This window comes from Leptinotarsa decemlineata, unplaced genomic scaffold (assembly GCF_025532065.1).
Source record: "Leptinotarsa decemlineata unplaced genomic scaffold, Ldec_3_MD MMD2_P_RNA_scaffold_6, whole genome shotgun sequence".
Lineage (NCBI taxonomy): Eukaryota > Metazoa > Arthropoda > Insecta > Coleoptera > Chrysomelidae > Leptinotarsa > Leptinotarsa decemlineata.
In genome coordinates this window covers 3,587,835-3,608,192 of record NW_027412533.1, presented here as the reverse complement: position 1 = coordinate 3,608,192, position 20,358 = coordinate 3,587,835, and the positions used below count along the sequence as shown (strand labels likewise).

Genomic DNA, 20,358 nt, shown 5'->3' with positions numbered 1-20,358 from the left:
TCCTGAAAATATATTCCTGGTGTTCTTAGTTGTTCGATGTTCCGCTCCGACTATGAAGATATGACTACACTAAGGTCGCAATGTGTCTACTCTAAGGTAGTATATATATATATATATATATATATATATATATATATATATATATATATATATATATATATATATATATTTATTACATCCTTTAAGATCACAAAAAATGATATAGGATACGTCTTATAGAAAATAAAATATATACATACAAAGATAAATATAAATATACATACATATAATTATAAATATAAGTGTAAATGCAACGATAAAGATAATACATACACATAAGTATAAATGAACGCAAATAGACGTACATACATATAGGTATAGATAAACTAGGTGGCAAATAGAACTTAACATAGCATCTATTATTAGTCCTCACATTGACTCAAATATTCTGCAATACTGTAAAAGCAACCGCTAATCAGGAACTTTTTAAGTTTGGCTTTGAAGATGATATCGCTTTTTTCACTTCTAATTATGAGAGGTAGATTATTAAAAAATTTTGCACCAGCAAAAGACGGGCAGTTTTCAGAAAACGAGGTTGAATGTTGTTGAAGTCTTATCAAATCACCATGTCTCGTTGGGTACGAATGCATTTCAGAATTTCGGTGATGATCATGTATGTATTTCTTAAAAAATACTATGCACTTGTAGATGTATATACATGGTACACACATAATTCCATTTTCAATAAAATATGTTTTACATGACTCCCGGTAGTCTAATTTGAATATTAAACGCATAACTCTTTTCTGGAAAACAAATATTTTATGTAGCTTGGTGGAGCAACCCCATACAGCTATATTATAGGAAATGTGGGAATATACCAGGGCAAAATAAACATTGAGCAGCTGTTTTCTGTTAAATAATGATTTTAACTGTCTAATAGCAAAGTAACCCGAATTAACTTTTTTACTCACTTGTGCTATACTTGATTCCCATGCCATATTACTATCTATCAAGGTACCAAGAAATTTGGTTTTATCTGATGACTCAATGTTCTCATTTCCTACTCTAATAACAAATTCTTCAATTTTTCTGGTTGTTCTTGAATCAACTACTAATGAATTCTTCTTGCACCAATTCGTGAATTCAAATGACAATAAGTTCAGTTTATCTTGAAGTTCCTCGGGACTTTCAGCATTAGTTGCTAGAGTTGTAACACGCTGCAAGAGTTTTGTGACTTGACGCCGGGGTCTCACTCTGCCCCTTTTCTCTCATGTAGACCAACAACTTTGTAGGTATGTTGGGCAGATACCCGACGGAAAAACAATAACTAACCCAATTAATGTCACGCAGAGAGTTGAAGTAAAACTATCAGGCACCTGTGCCTGGAAGATTCGTCGCAAGTTATTTTCCACTATGAAAAGCAGAAATTAATTTTGTTTGGTCAATCCGACCAATCGGCCGGTTTCGGGGTGTTTGCCCCATCATCAGTACCGAGCATGTGAACCATCTGAGTATCACGACCAAACAAATATAATTCCGGCTAGTTATGAAATCTTTCTGCAGTGGATTCAGTGAGATGTCCACTGCGTTACCTGCAGACAGAGCCAGGAAACAACTCTACAAACATACTCCGGGGTGGGAGTCGGAATAATGCATATGACATGCTCAAGTGTTTGTTACAGCACCACAGAAAATGTGATTATTATAATATTTACACATACAGTGAGATTTAAATGTAAATTTAAATTTTAACAGTTGAAAATAATAAATTCAAAAGGCTTTTTCTAGAAATGGTTCACATAAGTAAACATAATAATTTAAACAAAAAATCAGAAATACAAAATTTAAGTCAAATTTATAATCATATTTTAACTTTTGATGAATGGAATTGAACAAATAATTTCAATTGTGCTGTAACAAAATTTTCAACGTCAAATTTTGCATTTGACTTTTCGTTTTTATGTTTGGATTTATATGCTTTTTTAGATTTTATACTTACTTTGGTGAGTTTTTGTAACATATCTATTACTGTATAATATTCGCATGATCTTTATTTTGTAGATACTCTTGATAAAGGAAAAAAAGCTTGAATAACAAAAAATAGTGTTTCCATAGCCCGCAGATATTGACTGAAATACCCAACCAAAAAAAATAATTTATAGTTATATAATAACTAATCAACTATATATATATATATATATATATATATATATATATATATATATATATATATATATATAGAAACAGAAGTTGATATCGGACATAGCACTCAAGAAAGTGGCAAACCATAGACACGTGTTTCGGGCTTTTGGCCCATCATCAGTATGGTGCAGCCAAGTGTAAGGATGGGCAACACTTGGTTACCAAAAGATAGAAATACAAATGCACGGAGCCACCAACAGGAGCCAACCGCACATTTGTGGTTTCAGTTGATAGATCTTGTGTTTACGAGAAAACTATCAAAATTACCACGGAGGCAGCTATAGCTACCTGCGTGACATCCGGGTCCAGGAAATTATACGAATATGAAAGTTATTGAGTGTCTTGATATAGAAACAGAAGTTGATATCGGACATGCTATGTTGAGTGCTATGTCCGATATCAACTTCTGTTTCTATATCAAGACACTCAATAACTATCATATTCGTATATATATATATATATATATATATATATATATATATATATATATATATATATATATATTTATATATATATATATATATATATATATATATATATATATATATATATATATATATATATATATATATATATATATATATAACAGAATAATTAGTGACTGGATTAACTATAAATCGGCTCAATTGTGAGGTTGCAGTCAATAGCTGGGCTGTTGCTACAAAGAAAACTCTTTGTTATATGTCAAGCTTTCGGTATATTTCACACCTTCGTCAGGACAACTACAATAAGAAGATTATATATCTTCTTGTAAAAAATATATAAATATGGAGAACTTACTAATGTGAGAATAAAATATAAAAAGGTTCAAAAACAGATAGAAAAACATTAAATAATGACAGTTGATAAAAATTTTTGGCTGACAATGTCAAGTGGGAAAATTTTAACCTTTTTATATTTCATTCTCACGTAAGTAAGTTCTCCATATTTATATATTTTTTACAAGATATATAATCTTATTATTGTAGTTGTCCTGACGAAGGTGTGAAATATACCGAAAGCTTGACATATAACAAAGAGTTTTCTTTGTAACAACAGCCCAGCTATTGACTGCAACCTCACAATTGAACCGATTTATAAATATACAATATATATATATATATATATATATATATATATATATATATATATATATATATATATATATATATATATATGTATATATATTTATATATAAAGCGAAGGGAAGTCTTGACTGACTAGTTAAGGAGAAATACGGAATATTGTTGAGGATGCAATCAAAGTACTACTAGGCTGTTGTTTAAAGAATACTCTTTGTTATATGGTCGAGCTTTCGAGAATGTTAATTTCCTTTATCAAGACATCTACAAGAAATTGAGAACATTGCAGCAAAATTGTAGATTATTGCCATATCATCTGCAAAACTGATGAGTTTACCATCAGATGGTAATGCCATCAAACTATTTATATATACAGTGTGACCCATTTAAAATGGAACCACCCCTGTAGAATGTGCATTTTTCAATCAATCTCAATTTTTTTTTATTGAAATATTAAGCATGAAAAACTGTATCTTGACACTAACTTTCACAATTTTAGTTTCATTTCCAAGGCACTCTATGGTTTTTTTTGTTTGTCAAAAACGGCAAAAGTTTATTAGGCAATTTTTGTTTTCAAATTTGACTACACCACTGGATTCGTAGTCGTTATAAATCAAAACTGTCAAATTTTCATTAAAAAATATTTGTTAACAACGAAGTTACAACAACTTCAATTTTGGAAACAAAGTATTTGTTTGTAATTTTTATTCAGATTATAGACATATTTTAGATCTGACAACATTGTCATCACCAAGTAGAACACCAGTGAATTTGTACAGTGAAAATCCGAAGTCAACAGCTCAATGGGTTCTACAGTTATAACTCCTGAAAATATGGTAATGTGAGAGATTTGTGGTGCAAGCGTTTTGTAATAAAAATCTGACTACGCCACTGGATTTGTGGATAATATTCCCTTAAAATCATTCATTTGAGTGTAGGTTACGAGAAGTGTATTCTAGAATAACAGAAAATTAAAAATTCATTTTCAAGTTATGCAGTACTTAGTACATTCTTCCGCATAGCCGCTAAAATCAAATTGATTTAAAGCATGGAAATCATTTATTCAATAATAAAACAGAGAGCAGGACAAAAATTGTTCCCTGTAAATTCTTCATAACTCAGCTAAAACAATCTTTTAGAGGAGATATCAATAATTTGAGGAAGCTGAACTCATTATGCAAAGGTTTTATAATAAATCAACAGTAGGCTGTGATTTTGACAGTTAATCATAAATAAAATAATAGTTGTTAGTTACGTGCATTTAATAATGGCTTTGCAATTATCATTAGAAGAAAGAATTGAAATTGTGAGAATTTCTGGGGACAATTATCATAGTGAAAGAGAAGCAGCTAGGATATTTAATCACAGACATCCAAATCGACTTCCCATTGACAGAAGCACCGTCAGTAAAATTAACAAAACATTTAAAGAAACCGGTGCAGTCAGCAAACATATTTTAAAAAATAATCACCGAAGAAGAAATTTAAACGAAGGTGCTGTTTTAGATTATTTTAGAAACCACCCAAACAGAAGTTTACGAGTCGCCAGTTTGGATTTAAACTTACCGAGAGAGACTATTCGACGATATCTTAAACAAAACAAAATGAGAGCATTTAAACCTAAATTTCTTCACTCTTTAAAGGCAGGTGATGAAGTGAAACGTATGGAATTTTTTTTGTGGGCACAAGGCGAGTACCTGAATACAAGAAATTTTTTAAACTGCATAATGTTTAGTGATGAAGCTTCTTTCAGCACCAATGGGGTAGTTTCATCGCAAAATGCTCGGTATTGGGCTACGGAAAATCCGCACTGGATCATAAATTGTAAAAGTCAATATTCCGAAAAAGTTAACGTTTGGTGTGGTATAGTACAAAATAGAATAATAGGTCCATATTTTTTTGATGGAAACATAAACGGGCAAAATTTTTTGGAATTTCTAAATAACCAATTATCGGACGAAATAGATGAAATGCCTCTTGCGGAACAAGTAAATTTATATTTTCAGCTCGACGGCTGTTCCGTGCACAATTCGAGGATTGTTAAAGAGTGGCTAAATAACCAGTTTCCAAATCATTGGATAGGACGAGGTAGTGACTTAATTGAATGGCCATCTAGATCGCCTGATCTAACAATATTAGACTTTTTCTGTGGGGTATTCTGACACAAAAAGTATACAGAACAAGACCAACGAATCGAGCTGAACTCATGCAAAGGATACGACAAGCTTGTGCCGAAATTACAGTTCAACAAATAAGAAATAGTGTAAACAATATTCGGAAGAGATACGATAAATGTATTGAACTTAATGGAGGTTTGGTAGAAGCCACAAAAATTTGAATGTTTAGTTTTAAATCAATGTTTATTTTAGTATCAGTTTTTTCTTAATGGCAATTAATTGTTGAATAAATACTTTGAAACTTGTTTGTATACATTTTGTTTTCATCAGCTATAGAAGAAGGTAGAGTAAGTTCAGAATCTCATAAAATGACCATTAATACTTCAAGATTCTATCAAGATTTGGTAAAAGCGCAATTGGGAGATCCCATGACATGAGATTCTGAACTTGGTCTACTACTGCGTAACTTGAAAATGAACTTTTAATTTTCTGTTATTCAATTATTCAATTTTCATTTTAATTTTCACTTCTCGTAACCTACACTCAAATGAATGATTTTAAGGGAATATTATCCACAAATCCAGTGGCGTAGTCAGATTTTTATTACAAAACGCTTGCACCACAAATCTCTCACATTACCATATTTTCAGGAGTTATAACTGTAGAACGCATTGAGCTGTTGACTTCGGATTTTCACTGTACAAATTCACTGGTGTTCTACTTGGTGATGACAGTGTTGTCAGATCTCAAATATGTCTATAATCTGAATAAAAATTACAAACAAATACTTTGTTTCCAAAATTGAAGTTGTTGTAACTTCGTTGTTAACAAATATTTTTTAATGAAAATTTGACAGTTTTGATTTATAACGACTACGAATCCAGTGGTGTAGTCAAATTTGAAAACAAAAATTGCCTAATAAACTTTTGCCGTTTTTGACAAACAAAAAAAACCATAGAGTGCCTTGGAAATGAAACTAAAATTGTGAAAGTTAGTGTCGAGATACAGTTTTTCATGCTTAATATTTCAATAAAAAAAAATTGAGATTGATTGAAAAATGCACATTCTACAGGGGTGGTTCCATTTTAAATGGGCCACACTGTATATATATATATATATATATATATATATATATATATATATATATATATATATATATATATATATATATATATATATAATATATATATATATATATAGAATAGTAGTTTTTCGGGGATTCGATCTGATTAGAATAAATATTTACTCTTTTCAACTGCAGTTTGAGGGTGCCTAGAAAATGACAATACTACCAACTGTCGAAAGCGCTCGCAAATAATTAATAGAAGATTCAAATCCTTTTTGTAGAATTTAATATTGAAATACTCATATATACATATATATCAGGTCAGTCGGTAGCCAAGCGGTTCGGCGTGGGTGCTTTGTTCACTCACTCGAATTGACTGCCGTGTTGGTCGGTGGTTCAAGCCCTAGTCTGAACGATCGATCTTCACTTGCTACCGTCCAACCCGTGTTAGGAATCACACGTTAAAAGGTAAGACCTCGTTAATCCTTAGCTCGCACAAGTTTCTACTTCTGAGGGTTGTCGTTCGTAGGGGTGCGACAGCTGGTTAACGGAAAAACAGATTTTAAACAGATTTTTAAACAGATATATATATATATATATATATATATATATATATATATATATATATATATATATATATATATATATATATATATATATATATATATATATAAATATATATCCGTTTGGGGATGATGACGTAATCGATGATTTTTTTTCAAATGTGAATACCTAGATACCGGGATACCAAAAATATCTTATTTTTTCTGTGATATTCAATTCTCAGCTTATGTAAACATTTTCAAATACTAAAAATATACATATTCTTATTGAAATGGTTACGACCAAACGAGACCTAATAGAAATCAATTTCCAAAAGCTTCTCTCTGTTTTATTCATTTCCCGCTTTCGAAGAGCTTACGACATTCTCATACCGCGGAGATTGATATCGATATATAGTTTCGAAAAATAAATAGATTCAAGTTAGCCACGCTTGTCACGCACACGATCCTCATTTGTTATTAGCGTTGTCAGGCGTATTTCAGTGGATTTTTTCAGCGGACGTGAGTTTCGTTTGATCTCCGCGCTTGCTGATATTTATTGTCAGCGTAAGCTTTGATGTTGAATGTGTGTTTTGGGGGATTTGGACTTTCAGGAAAGTTGCTTTCGCGTTTGAAGATGTTCTTGGTTGATCATTTGGAGTAGCTTTCACGGGATTTCACATAATGTGTTGACTCGAACGGAAAGATCAGTAATCTTTTGAAATATTTCAGGTACAAGGATGGCGCCAGTTATATTTTGAGTCATGCCATATTGTGATAATTTTTATTTGTAATTCAAATGACCTAGAATCTGAAAGTGAACGACCATTGACAACGCGTGTGTACGCTGAATGGACTCTGGAGCAGTTGACAACTGACCCATAGAAAAGTCGTCTTTAGCATTTCTGGATGAATGGGTACGTGAACGAACAAAATTGTCAAAATTTGGAACGATACCAATCCACATGAGATCCAAGAGCGAATCATGCATCCCGAAAAAGTCACTGTTTGGTGTGGATATTGGGCATGCGGCGTCATCGGTTTATATTCCTTCGTTCACGACATTGACTACATCACTGTCAATGGCGAGTACTATGAGTTGATAATTACCAACTTCTTTTGGTCTGAATTGGATGATCTGGACACCAACGACATGTGGTTTCGAAAGGACAGCGCTACGTGCCACACAGCTCATGCCACACGGGATATTCTGCACGAGCGATTTGAGGGCATATTCATCTCACGTGGAGGTGATGTGATCTGGCCACCGAGATCAAGCGATTTGACTCCCTTAGAGTTTTTCTTGTGTGGTTTTATCGAGTCGAAGGTGTATGCGAATGAGCCACAAACCACAGCGGTCCTCAAAACCAACACAACCTTTGCCATCGGTCAAATTCAGCCTGATACGGAGTAATGAAAAATTGGACGTTTCGGATGCGCTCCACCCAGAGAAGCCGTGGCGGACATTTGAACGATGTTATATGCCACACATAATGGTATCAATAGGTCATTCAAATAAATAACAAAATTCGATATCTCATACAAACTTTGTTTCAATCAGGTACAACTGAAATTGTACCTAATTGGTTCGACTCTCCTTCAATCATTGAGAGAATCTTTGTGTTATGAAGCGCCGGTATCCATGTCTCATTGATGTTCAAGCTCTCTTCCTAACGGTTAAAATTGTTCTTATGTTTATGTATTTCCATGGCCTCATGATTGGTTGCATCAAGAACTTCGTGCGTTCGAAAGCAATGTCATGGCTGTTCTGCAACTGTCGATTCATTTGTTTGTCCATAGCTGCAACTTCTTTCATGCTCAGTGAAATACTTTTTAGCTTTTTTTTTTGTTATTCTGATGTAGAACGAAACACAACTAAACGGTATCCGGTATGCTCCTGGGGTACTTAATTGGATCTCTGATGTCTTCATGAGACTATCCTCCATCGTTTTTGTGGACTTGATAAATGCCCCTTACTTCATGTTTTTTGGGGATCCTTTTATGTTGTTCATAAAAGTTTTTCCATTGGCCGTTCGCTCCAGTTCTACCGTGGAGTGTTTTTGTATGGGTCACAAGGCTGGGTCGATTTCGGCCTCGTTATATCCATTACCCAGGAAAACATTCTTCAGATGACACATTTTCTCTGGTAGCTCTTTTGGTTCGCAGATACGTCTTGCCCTCTCTACCAGAATCTTTTTCTGTCACAGATAATGATTCCAGTGCTTGTTCAAATAACGGTCCGTATGGGTCGGTTTTCTGTATACTTCATGACCCAGTTTTTCCACTAATACCTACATCTAGAAAAGCGATTTCCCCTTCCTCTCCTTTCTTCATTGTGAACTGGACTTTCGGGTTCCAAAAATTCAAACATCACAGAAATTCTGACAATTTCTCTTCCCCGTAACCTCAAATCACCAAAATATCATCAAGTATTATGAAGGAGAAGACTCGGACTAGCGAATGTTCTAGAGCTCCGCGTTCAAATTGTTCCAAGTAGAAGTTAGCAAATACTGGACATTCCATTAAAACTCCTTCTTTTTACTCATATAATTTTCCATTTCACTGGAAGTATGTTGATGTTGAACAATATTCAAATGCGGCGGTGACTTCAAAACTCACCAACACGTCATTAGGATTCAGTTCCAAATCCCAAATCTTTCCCCAATGAAGTGAACTGAGTCTATGACAAATGATTTCGTTTCAAAAATGAAATTTATAAGCACATATCTGAACCATATACTAAGTACTTAATGGTTAAAAACAGTAAACAGGCGTATGTCACGAGAAAATTGTTAGGAATAATCTACGTTACCTAATAGGTCCATTTACAGGTCACTGACGTCTGACGGTGCATGGTGTCTCTGTTTATAGAATGATAAAATAGCAGACAGAGCACATATTTTGTATCTACCCCGCTGCAGACCAAATTAGGTTTTCAGTGATTCGTGAAATTTTACTCTCTCAATTTGACCTAAAAGATGATATGTGGAAGATAACTCACCAAATGAATGAATCGGCTTCGTTGAATAGTTGAAGATCGGATGTACTTACTCATATAACCTTATAATGCCATTTTTATTGGAGCAAGTAACGCATTGCTAATCTACTAATTGAAATGAACAATTGATATTTGCTCAAGCACGCAAATACAATGGTGAAATTTTTCAATGCTTAAAGAATTTCACCATTTCATTTCAATACTTATAGTCATAAATAAGTGCCTAAAATGCACTTGTGATGCACTGTTTGGAACCTTTGGTGGTAATGAATATTAATGGAGTTTTTTCCCAACACCAAACCGTTATTTCAACACCTCGACACGTGTTTCGATCACCAAGTGATCATCTTAAAAAGAAATATTGAACTACAGTTGAATCTTCCACTTTTTCAAACAAGTTCATGTCATATTATATTCTAAGTCGGTTGGAAGAAAATGGCTAAATTCTCTTGCCACTTCTGACACCAAACCCAGTTCAACATTACATTGTCTCATTATGCACATCTCAGAGATTTCGTTTCGAAAATGAATTATTCAATCCTATTTCCCGATGTTCGTAAGGCGCGACTTTCCATAAACGTTTCATTTCGACAAATCTCGCAACTGCAACTGAAACTGTAAATCATGATAGTTAAATAGATAGAAGCGCCTCAACCCGCTACGTCACCCTAATATATTTGAATATGTAGAACATCCACTAACCTTATTCCCAGCATTCGACTGGGAAGATAGATACGAGGGGAGGTCTAAGAAACGTGATGAATACAGGACAAGAAGTACTGAAGTAATCTATTAGAAATCGAGTTGATTCAGAAATTCACTCGTGAATACCAATGGAAAGGATACAAAACATCCATAAAAACAACCGTTTGTAAACATCGTGAATAAAACTCAAAGATATATTTTTTCATTATGTATTCTCTATTCTTCATCCACACCAAGGAAAAAACGAAGTCGGCTATGGAATTGATTTTTTCAATGAAAAAATTTTACATTTTGAACGGTTATCTCATTTGGAAATCGTAGAATAATCGTTATGAATGTATAAGGTTTGAAATGAACCAGGTAACAGTGGCTTCATGAGTGTAACTCACTTACTAATTTAACATATGTCTCTATCATCCATCCATAGATCAATAAAACGTTTCATGATTAATATAAGGTGCGATGAATAATCACCTCAAGATTCAAAAGTCTAACTGTTAAACCTGGGGTTTTAGATTCGAACCCAAATTCGACCAGATATTTTTGTCTCAGGAATATATGTTGAAAGTGGACCAAAAGCGTACCTACGACATGAGACTAATGACCACTGTAGTTGACCGAAGAAGAAAAATTGACCAAGGAACGAAAAGTTATTATTAACTGTGAAGAAATGTTTGGATTATCATCCATAACATAAATTTGAATATTTAAATTATGTAGCAAATTATTTTTTACAGGTTGATGAAACGTAATCAAGTTTACGAAATATCAGAAGATGCCTTTGCCAGTATAACTTCGCTGAAAGTTCTGTAAGTATCGTTTTCATCTAGTTTTAGTTGTTTCGCCTGGATCTTTCAGCACTATTAAAACTCATGATTTGTTTGTTGAACATTTTAAGAGTTTATTTTCTATTTGGGAATTGGCTATTGAATTTTCGTCTCTGATAGATCTAGAATTTGATGAACTTCATTACTATAATGTGTTATTGTTGGTATACTTTCTATCCAATTTTTAACATTGGTTATACAATTTTTGTCAAAAAATTCTTCGAAATATACATCTTCCTGTATTTCATGTATTCAAGTTGTGGGATTTTTACTGCAGGGTTCACAAAATTGCAACACGTATTTCTCCATAAAACAGCTTCCACAGACGTGTTCACACTTACTACATTCTACCTAATTGGTACTTTTGACAGGGTCTTTGATTAAGCACTTTCTATTTTTAAATTTGAATAAAGTAAAGTATGTGAGATACCATCGAACTCTTTCATTGGTTTAAAAGACGTATTGATGTCATTATGTGTGTAATATAAAATCATTCAAATGTCCGCCACCGCTTCTCTGGATATAGCGCATCCGAAATCTAATTTTCCATGACTCTGGCGCATAAATCAGGCAAAATTTCATCGATGGCATGGATTTTGTTGGCTTTGAGGACCGCTGTGGTATGTGGCTTATTCGCATACACCTGCGACTTGGGAAAAACACACAAGAAAAAGTCTAACGAAGTCAAATCGTACGATCTCGTTGACCACTTCACATCACCTCCACGTGAGATGACCATGCCCTCAAACCGCTCGTGCTGAATATACAATGTGACATGAGCTGTGTGGTACGTAGCGCCGTCCTGTTGAAACCACATGTCGTTGGTGTCCAGATCATCCAAATCAGGCCAAAAGAAGTTGCTAATCATCGACCTATAGTGGTCGACGTTGACAGTAATGGCTTAGTCAAAGTCGTTCTCGAAGAAATATGGTTCGATGATGCCGCCAGACCAAAAGCCACAACAAACAGTGACTTTTTGGGATGCATTGGACGAATCTCTCGGATCTCGAGTGGATTGGTATCGTCCCAGATTCTACAATTTTATTTGTTCACGTAGTCATTTATCCACAAATGGGCCTATTCGCTAAAGATGATTTTTTTATGAAAACTAGAGTCAGTTGCCAACTGTTCCAGAGCCCATTCAGCGAAAACACTTCGTTGTTTATGGTCGTTCACCTTCAGCTCCTTGGTCAGTTGAATTGTGTACTGGTGCGAGCCCAAATCAGGATACAAAATTTGCCAAGTTGTGGTCTGCGAAAGGCCGAGTTCTTGTGATATTGCTCGAATTATTATTTGCTCTGAAAGCTACGTCCAAGTCTTTCTTTTTCAAAAAACAAGCAACGTAAATGGTGCGTTCACCTGAGTTCTATAACGCGTGTTATCATTTTTTCAAGTGAGAAAGAACTGGTAAATGGCTTGTTTTCGTGAGTTCTTGGGAAAAATAATTATAATATAATATTTAACAATAATATTTACCTCGTAATCGTTGCTGACGGCAATTTGTTCAATAAATGATGCTGTTTTGTGAACTGTTCTGTGAAAATCTCACAGTAAAGTGTTATTTGAATACGTTATGGATTTTCATCAAGTATCGGCCAATTTCGTCACATATTCCCGTATTTGATATAGTTCTAGTAATTCCACCTTCTAGTTCATTGCACTATTGTTCTTTCATTACCAACCTTTTTTACATTTTTATAAATTGTTATTCATGTTGACGTCTTTATGAAAACAAGTTCAACAATGGTGAGTGGATAACACCTTGTTGGTCGTTCATAAAGGAATTCGAATATTTGCATTTATTGATTTCCAAAGACTCCATCATATTGAATTTTTCTAATTTATTTTCTGTATATATTATGTCGTAGTCCATATTGAAATCGTAGTTGTTCTCTAGAAAGTGGCAATCATTAGTGGAATTGGTTTTCTTTCTATATACACTTTTGTGCACGATCCACACGTTGATTGGTAGACTCCTGATTTGTTATCTGTTCCCATTTTCAAGTTGTTGTTTTTCATATCTCTTCTCAAAGAGTTACCAGTCTTATATGATATAGTAATGCTCTCTTTTGTTAGTAGTCTTTTCATTTTATCTAATAATTTTTCTGTATAGGTGAGCGTTTTGTTCAATGTTATTTTCAATGTGGAGTATACTTAGTTATAGACTTGTTTGAACAGTTTTTTTCAAGTTGAATTTATTTCCTTATCATCTCTCTTTCAACGCCGTTTGACTGTCCGAGAATATTTTATTGACTTGTGTATGAGGTTGGATTCTTCCAATCTCTCCGCACACAACCCATTGGCGTTGATTTCTGCTTGAAATACAGTCGTCTAGGTGTTCCTAGGTTCCTGGGTCTGCCACTGAAAACACCTGCACCAGAACCGGAAGGTGTTTTTGATCCATCTGTGAAACAACAACTACCTGCCCTTAATATTTCTTCCTTCCGGTGGATCCATTCCTCTTTTCTCGGAAACAGTACTTCATAAGGTAGTTCGTTGTTGATAGTTGGAGGCATAAAGTCAGAGGTCATTTCCAGAATGCTGTGACCTCCAGTGTCAACCGACAGTCTGTTACACCCTGCATTAAATTGATTTGTACAATTGGCAATGTGCACAAGTCTAGATGTAGTCCATCTAGCCTCTCTCTCCAGAAAAATGTGTAGAGTAGGTAGATCTAGAAGAATATTCATGACCGCTGACGGTGTGGTACTGATGGCACCACTGATGGCAAACAAGGCTGTCCCTGTAAGCCAGAGAGCTTCGCCTGGGCCGTTTTCTGTAAAGCCTTCGGCCACCAGGCAATTGCACCATAAGTGATCATTGGTCTGACAATCATTACATAAATACAGTAGATTTGTTTGGGACCTAAACCCTAAGTTCTACTACAAATCCTTCGACATGTTCATAGGGACAGTCTAGCTGTGTGTAAAACTTTTTCCAAATGAGCGTTCCTGGTGAGACAAAGCCAAGGTATTTCCCTCCGTTCCAAATGGAATGGCTTCAAATATACTCTGTATACAAACTTGTGACTGAACTGAACGAAGCCGAGTTCTGATAACTCAATACACTTCACGTCATTCACCTGTGAAAAATTAGTGTGTGGAAAACTCTTCTTCAAAACTCCGTTTTTGGAAACAAAAGTACATTTTCCCACACATTCCACTCTGCACCATCACCGTAATATCAAATGAAATGCTACTTCACAACTCTAATGACCCGCAAATAAAAGTTGTATCTTTTGTTCCAGGGAACTCGACGATAACTTCCTGACACAGATACCGAGTGCAATTGCCAAACTACCTGACCTCCAAGAGCTGTAAGTTTCCGAAAAAAAGTCTCTAAATCTCGTCGAGAAGCACAAACGCTTTTATTTATCTTGCGAACTTTTACAAATTAATGAAGAGTACCGAAAGTTCGGTGTTTCGGTAAAGTTCCGGATTATACATATTTCATATCGCTTTCGTGACAAAAACTTTGGGTTGGTTTTAACGGGTGAACGGCCACTACTGTGGAGGTTATTGGTAGGTGATGTTTCTTTTTAATTTCGAATTATTATTATTTGTGTTTCACTGTAAGATTTCTAGACTATCTAAATTAGATTCATTCACTTGTCTGCCGTTGAATGTGAACCTCTACACAAAAACTGATTGGCCTTCATTATCCACGCGATTTTTTGTTTGTCGAGTTGCGATGAGAATCAAGCAGTTTTTTAATCAAATTAAAATGACACTTTTATTCAGGAGTTTCAACTTCAAAGTGAATTTATTGGAATAGATCAGTCGCTGAGTTGACATTTTCCTACACAAAAAAGTATAATTTTATGAAAAATTGATCCATGTATCGTAAAATGTATCTACAAATGTAAAACATAAGACGTCAAAGACGTTGGTATATTCATCCACTGAATTGTGTAAGAATCCTCAGGAGCGCATACTATATACTTCATCCTTTGATATGTTATATAAAATTCGAAATGAAACTTCCTCAGGGAAACTTGTATGCAATACATTGTCGTTGAACCAGAACAAATGATACCAATAACATACATATACATGCTAAACTCGTTAGTGAAAAAAGACGTTTTCAGAAATTATTATTAGTCACAGAAGTTCTAAAATAATCTGGAAAGACTGGCTATAAATCAAATCAGTTAAAAGAACAATTCGTTCGACTATATGTGACAAGTTTTCTTGTCACATTTCGGATATGCAGTTGGTTACCTCGTTTACAGGCAGATGGGGCGATGACAAACCTGTTGTTGTTGTCTGCTTCTGCTTAGTTCGAGGAATGATACTCTGAAAGAATTCGATTTTCAATTATCTTTTTGTTGATGATATTAACTTTATGTTGATGATATTACACTACCTTGCACTGACGAGTGGCCAAACAGCCCGAAACCGGTCTGCAAGTATGTTCCAATAATTGAAAATCTATTGCGGCAGTTGTATTGCCAACAGCATATGCAGGAATAACTTCAATGAACAATTCTGCACTGACATTTGTCGGATATGATCCAACGCCCTTCATGGTATTAGCCAGAGGAGTAGTTGTTTTCTGATAGGTGTCAGTCCATCAACCTACAGTGTCAAGAGTTGAGACTGGCCTAAACGAATTGTTCTTTCAGATGATTCAATTTCATTATTAACTAGGGTAAGGTTGCTTAAGACGTACCCCCTAAGGAAATATTACTGTAATAATAAGTGCAATTGAAATGAAACAAAATATACTGCAATTCCCAACTAAGAATCATGCAAACATAAACTTACTTTATCAAAACAGGTATTTTAGCGCTTTTCAAAAATGTACCATCGATACGATTAAGGCGCCTAGTCGCCTAACTTGTGCCTCCTACAGCCTTAGTCGTACTTGGAAGATATTTTTTTTTGTATCCTGTATCCTGTACCGGTATATATTCGGAGGCTGAAATTTTGTATATAGGTTAGTTCTATATTGTAGATGTGCAATAAGAAAGGATTTTTAATTATCTCAACTGGTGCTCTAGCCTCGGATGAAAAAGTCGCGTCCGTACAACAAAATTATTTTTTCATCACTGTTTCTCCTTGCCCTTGAAATTCCGGTGGGTAAATTTATATTTATTATCAGCATTGCATCCGTGCTGATTCGGAGCAGGTCGCTAGTGATAAAATATTTTTGACAACTTCCTTTGTAAATGAATAACACAAACTTGATTTTGTCACAACTATGACGAAATCAAGTTACCTCTTAATCGCCCCTAAAATAATATCACCTTAGGTTTATCTATCGAAATGAACTCAAAAGTGAGATTTTCGAATATCAGCATGTTATCAAAAACTCTCTATATGAAGAAAAAACACGATCGTACCTTTCAAGAATATCGTACATTATTCTCAACAACTGTGAAATAGTCAAGTTACTTTTTCATCGCCTCTGAAATCGTATCATATGAGGTTTGTCTCTCAAAATGCACACAAAATTAAGATTTCTGAATATCAGAATTTCACCAAAAACTCTTTGTAAATCATTCCTTTCTGTCTCCAAAGAATATCGTACAATATTCTCAACAACTGTGACAAGATCCAGTTACCTCTTATTCGCCTCTGAAACCGTATCATATCAGGTTATTTTCTCAAAATGCTAGTATTGAGATTTTTGAATACTAGCATGTTATTGAAACCCCTTTGTGTAAATGAATAACTCAACAACTGTGACATAAACAAGTTACCTCTTAATCGCCCCTGAAACAGTATCATATGTGTCTTTTTTCTCAAAATGAATATTAAAATAAGAATCTTGATTATTTACATGTCATGTTGAATATCCTGTGTAAATAAATAACACAGATCTGCCTTTCAACAATATTATGCAATATCCTCAAATACAGGTACCTCCTATTTGCCTCTGAAACCGTATCACATTTCACTCGATTAACTCAGTCAACTTTTCTTTTCAGCTCGATCTCCGGTAACCGCATAAAGTACATCGAAGGAGGTTTGTTACAGAAAACGCCTGCCCTGGCCCTACTCGAATTGAAGGGCAATCCCCTCGTTGGAGTGGACGCCCACGCCTTTTCTTTCCTGCCACGGCTTCGAAAGCTGCAAGTATTATTTTGTTCATTCATTACTCGTTTCAAAAACAAATTTTCAATTGAGTATATACGGAAATTGAATGAAATGATTTGAGTTTCAATTTCTTACCTGAGAAAATGTGAACAATACAGATCAACAATTATCAGACGTCGCACAGAACTCCTCTTAGTCCTCTCCTGTTTCACTTTTTGTCAATGAAATTTCAAGTTTTTTAAATATACATAATTTGTTTGTTAACAACTTGAAACGTCATTACTATCAAGTCAATTTTTCACTATCTCATATTATGTGAATATTCATATTCGGTATCACTTCAATAAATATTAAAAAAATTGGGATTCTTCCAAAGAAAGGAAAAAAGCAATCAATTTAAAAATCAACTTTGCTATACAGGCTGATTCACGGTGGATGGCACATTAGACGTTTCTGGTGAACCAGACAACGGATCACTTTGAAAATTTAATGGAGGGCATATTCGGACATTCTCTAGCCAACTAAAATATTTTCGACAATGCGGTGTTGCCGCTTCTATTAGAAAGCAGTAGCAACTTTGATTTTTCAAATGGAACACTCTGTATATAATATTATTTTTGGAATCTCCAAGAATTGCCCGACAACTTTTTTTGATATTTCCCTATACCTATCTGTTACCGTTTTCGAAATAAAAATTAATTTCAATTTTTTTCTTCGAAAATCATGACTTCTAAAAATGCCGATATCTTTTAGTTAAGAAGTACTATGATATCGAAATTTGGTTTGGAGTTAGGTGATACTTGGACACTTCCCACACGTCAGCCTAATCTCCGTAACTTCAATACAGGGTGGTAAAAAAATACAGTTTTTTCGTTTGCTTGAAAAAGTTGCTGAAATTTGATTATTTTAAGTGGAACACCCTGTATATTATTGAAAATTCGGAAAGCTGCTGAAATTTGCTTTCTTTCTATGTATATCATACCTATACCTAACTAGTCAAGTTTCGGACTTAGGAACATTTATTTGTGAAAATGTCCCTTCAGAATGGTATTTCCATTCGGTATTTGGTAAGCAGGCCATGATTACTATTTGACAGTAGCGTTGTGACATTCTCCTAATAATATCGACATTTTCGTCACTTCAGAAGTTGCAAATACCTTCAAAACGATGGAACAAAACTATTCAAACGAAGTTCTTATGAATTTGTTTATTATTTTTGGACAGTGTGACAAAATTATCAGCAGAACATGTAGAAAGTTCAATGAAATGTATCCGAATCTACCGCCAATGAACCTCAAGAAATTTATACGAATTCAGAACAATTTCAATATATTTGGATAAACTTTAAAAAAGCACCAAGAAACTTGAAATTGGAAATATTGATATGAATAATTATAAAAAAGTAAAACAATCATGTGGAATATTTCAAAATATGTTCGAATCGCTGGCCGTTCACTTCCAAGCACTTTAAAATGCGGGTGTTGACTGCTTTCGTGGTGGCAGATCTGATTTCATTGGGATCCAAATCTTCAAATGTTTGGGCAATCCTTTCTAACAATTCATCTCTCGAACGCACGGGTATTTTGTAAACTTTTTCTTTAAACATTCCCCACAAATAAAAATCTAATGGATTAAGATCGGGTGATCTCGCTGGCCAATTCCATGGTCCCAAGCGCCTCATCCACCGATCGTCAAATAGTCTATCCAGTTCTGCGCTCACTTCTCTCGTGCAATGTGCAGGAGCTCCGTCTAGTTGGTACCAACAGTTTCGATAATCTTCGAGTGGCAGATTATTCACGAAACTGTCTACAGTATTCTCCAAAATATTCAGGTAGCTTCTGGATGTTAATGACTCCTCGTATATCACGTACCTCAATTTGTTATCCATCAACATGCAGAAGACATTAAAACTAAATTTTTCTTGAAATCCGGCTTCTTTTGTGACGTGAGGATTTTCACTTGACCAATAATGACGATTTTTTCTATTGAAAATCCCTTCTCTCGAAAATTTCGATTCATCAGTCCAAATAATTTTATTTAAAAAAAGTGGATCTTCTTGAATGCGTGTCAACAACATTTCACAAAATTCTACTCTCTGTTGAGGATCTTGAGGCTTCATTGCTTGAATTTTGGTGAATTTATAATCATGCATTTTATGTCTTCGCAAGATTCTTTGAACCGATGAATATTTTATACCCAAATCTTCTTCAGCACTTCTTATCGATGACTCGGGAAATGCGTGAAAATATGCTAAGACATTAATCTGGTTGTCTTCGAAAGTTACGGGTCGAGGCAAGTTTCTTGGTGCTTTTAAAGTTGATCCAAATGCATTGAAATTGTTCTGAATTCGTATAAATTTCTTGAGGTTCATTGGCGGTAGATTCGGATACATTTCATTGAACTTTCTACATGTTCTGCTGATAATTTTGTCACACTGTCCAAAAATAATAAACAAATTCATAAGAACTTCGTTTGAATAGTTTTGTTCCATCGTTTTGAAGGTATTTGCAACTTCTGAAGTGACAAAAATGTCGATATTATTAGGAGAATGTCACAACGCTACTGTCAAATAGTAATCATGGCCTGCTTACCAAATACCGAATGGAAATACCATTCTGAAGGGACATTTTCACAAATAAATGTTCCTAAGTCCGAAACTTGACTAGTTAGGTATAGGTATGATATACATAGAAAGAAAGCAAATTTCAGCAGCTTTCCGAATTTTCAATAATATACAGGGTGTTCCATTTAAAATAATCAAATTTCAGCAACTTTTTCAAGCAAACGAAAAAACTGTATTTTTTTACCACCCTGTATT

At 34.5% G+C, this 20,358-nt stretch overlaps 1 protein-coding gene across 8 annotated transcripts in view; it reads left to right on the top strand.

Moving 5' to 3' along the window:
• Window positions 1-20,358, top strand: part of rk (G-protein coupled receptor rickets) — a 453,352-nt gene that overhangs the window by 396,221 nt on the left and 36,773 nt on the right. For all 8 annotated transcript variants that reach the window (XM_074169822.1, XM_074169823.1, XM_074169820.1 and 5 more), the window contains 3 exons: window positions 11,410-11,481; window positions 14,747-14,815; window positions 17,432-17,575. In XM_074169822.1, coding sequence (XP_074025923.1) covers window positions 11,410-11,481; window positions 14,747-14,815; window positions 17,432-17,575 — 285 coding nt within the window. The remainder of the gene's footprint in view (window positions 1-11,409; window positions 11,482-14,746; window positions 14,816-17,431; window positions 17,576-20,358) is intronic.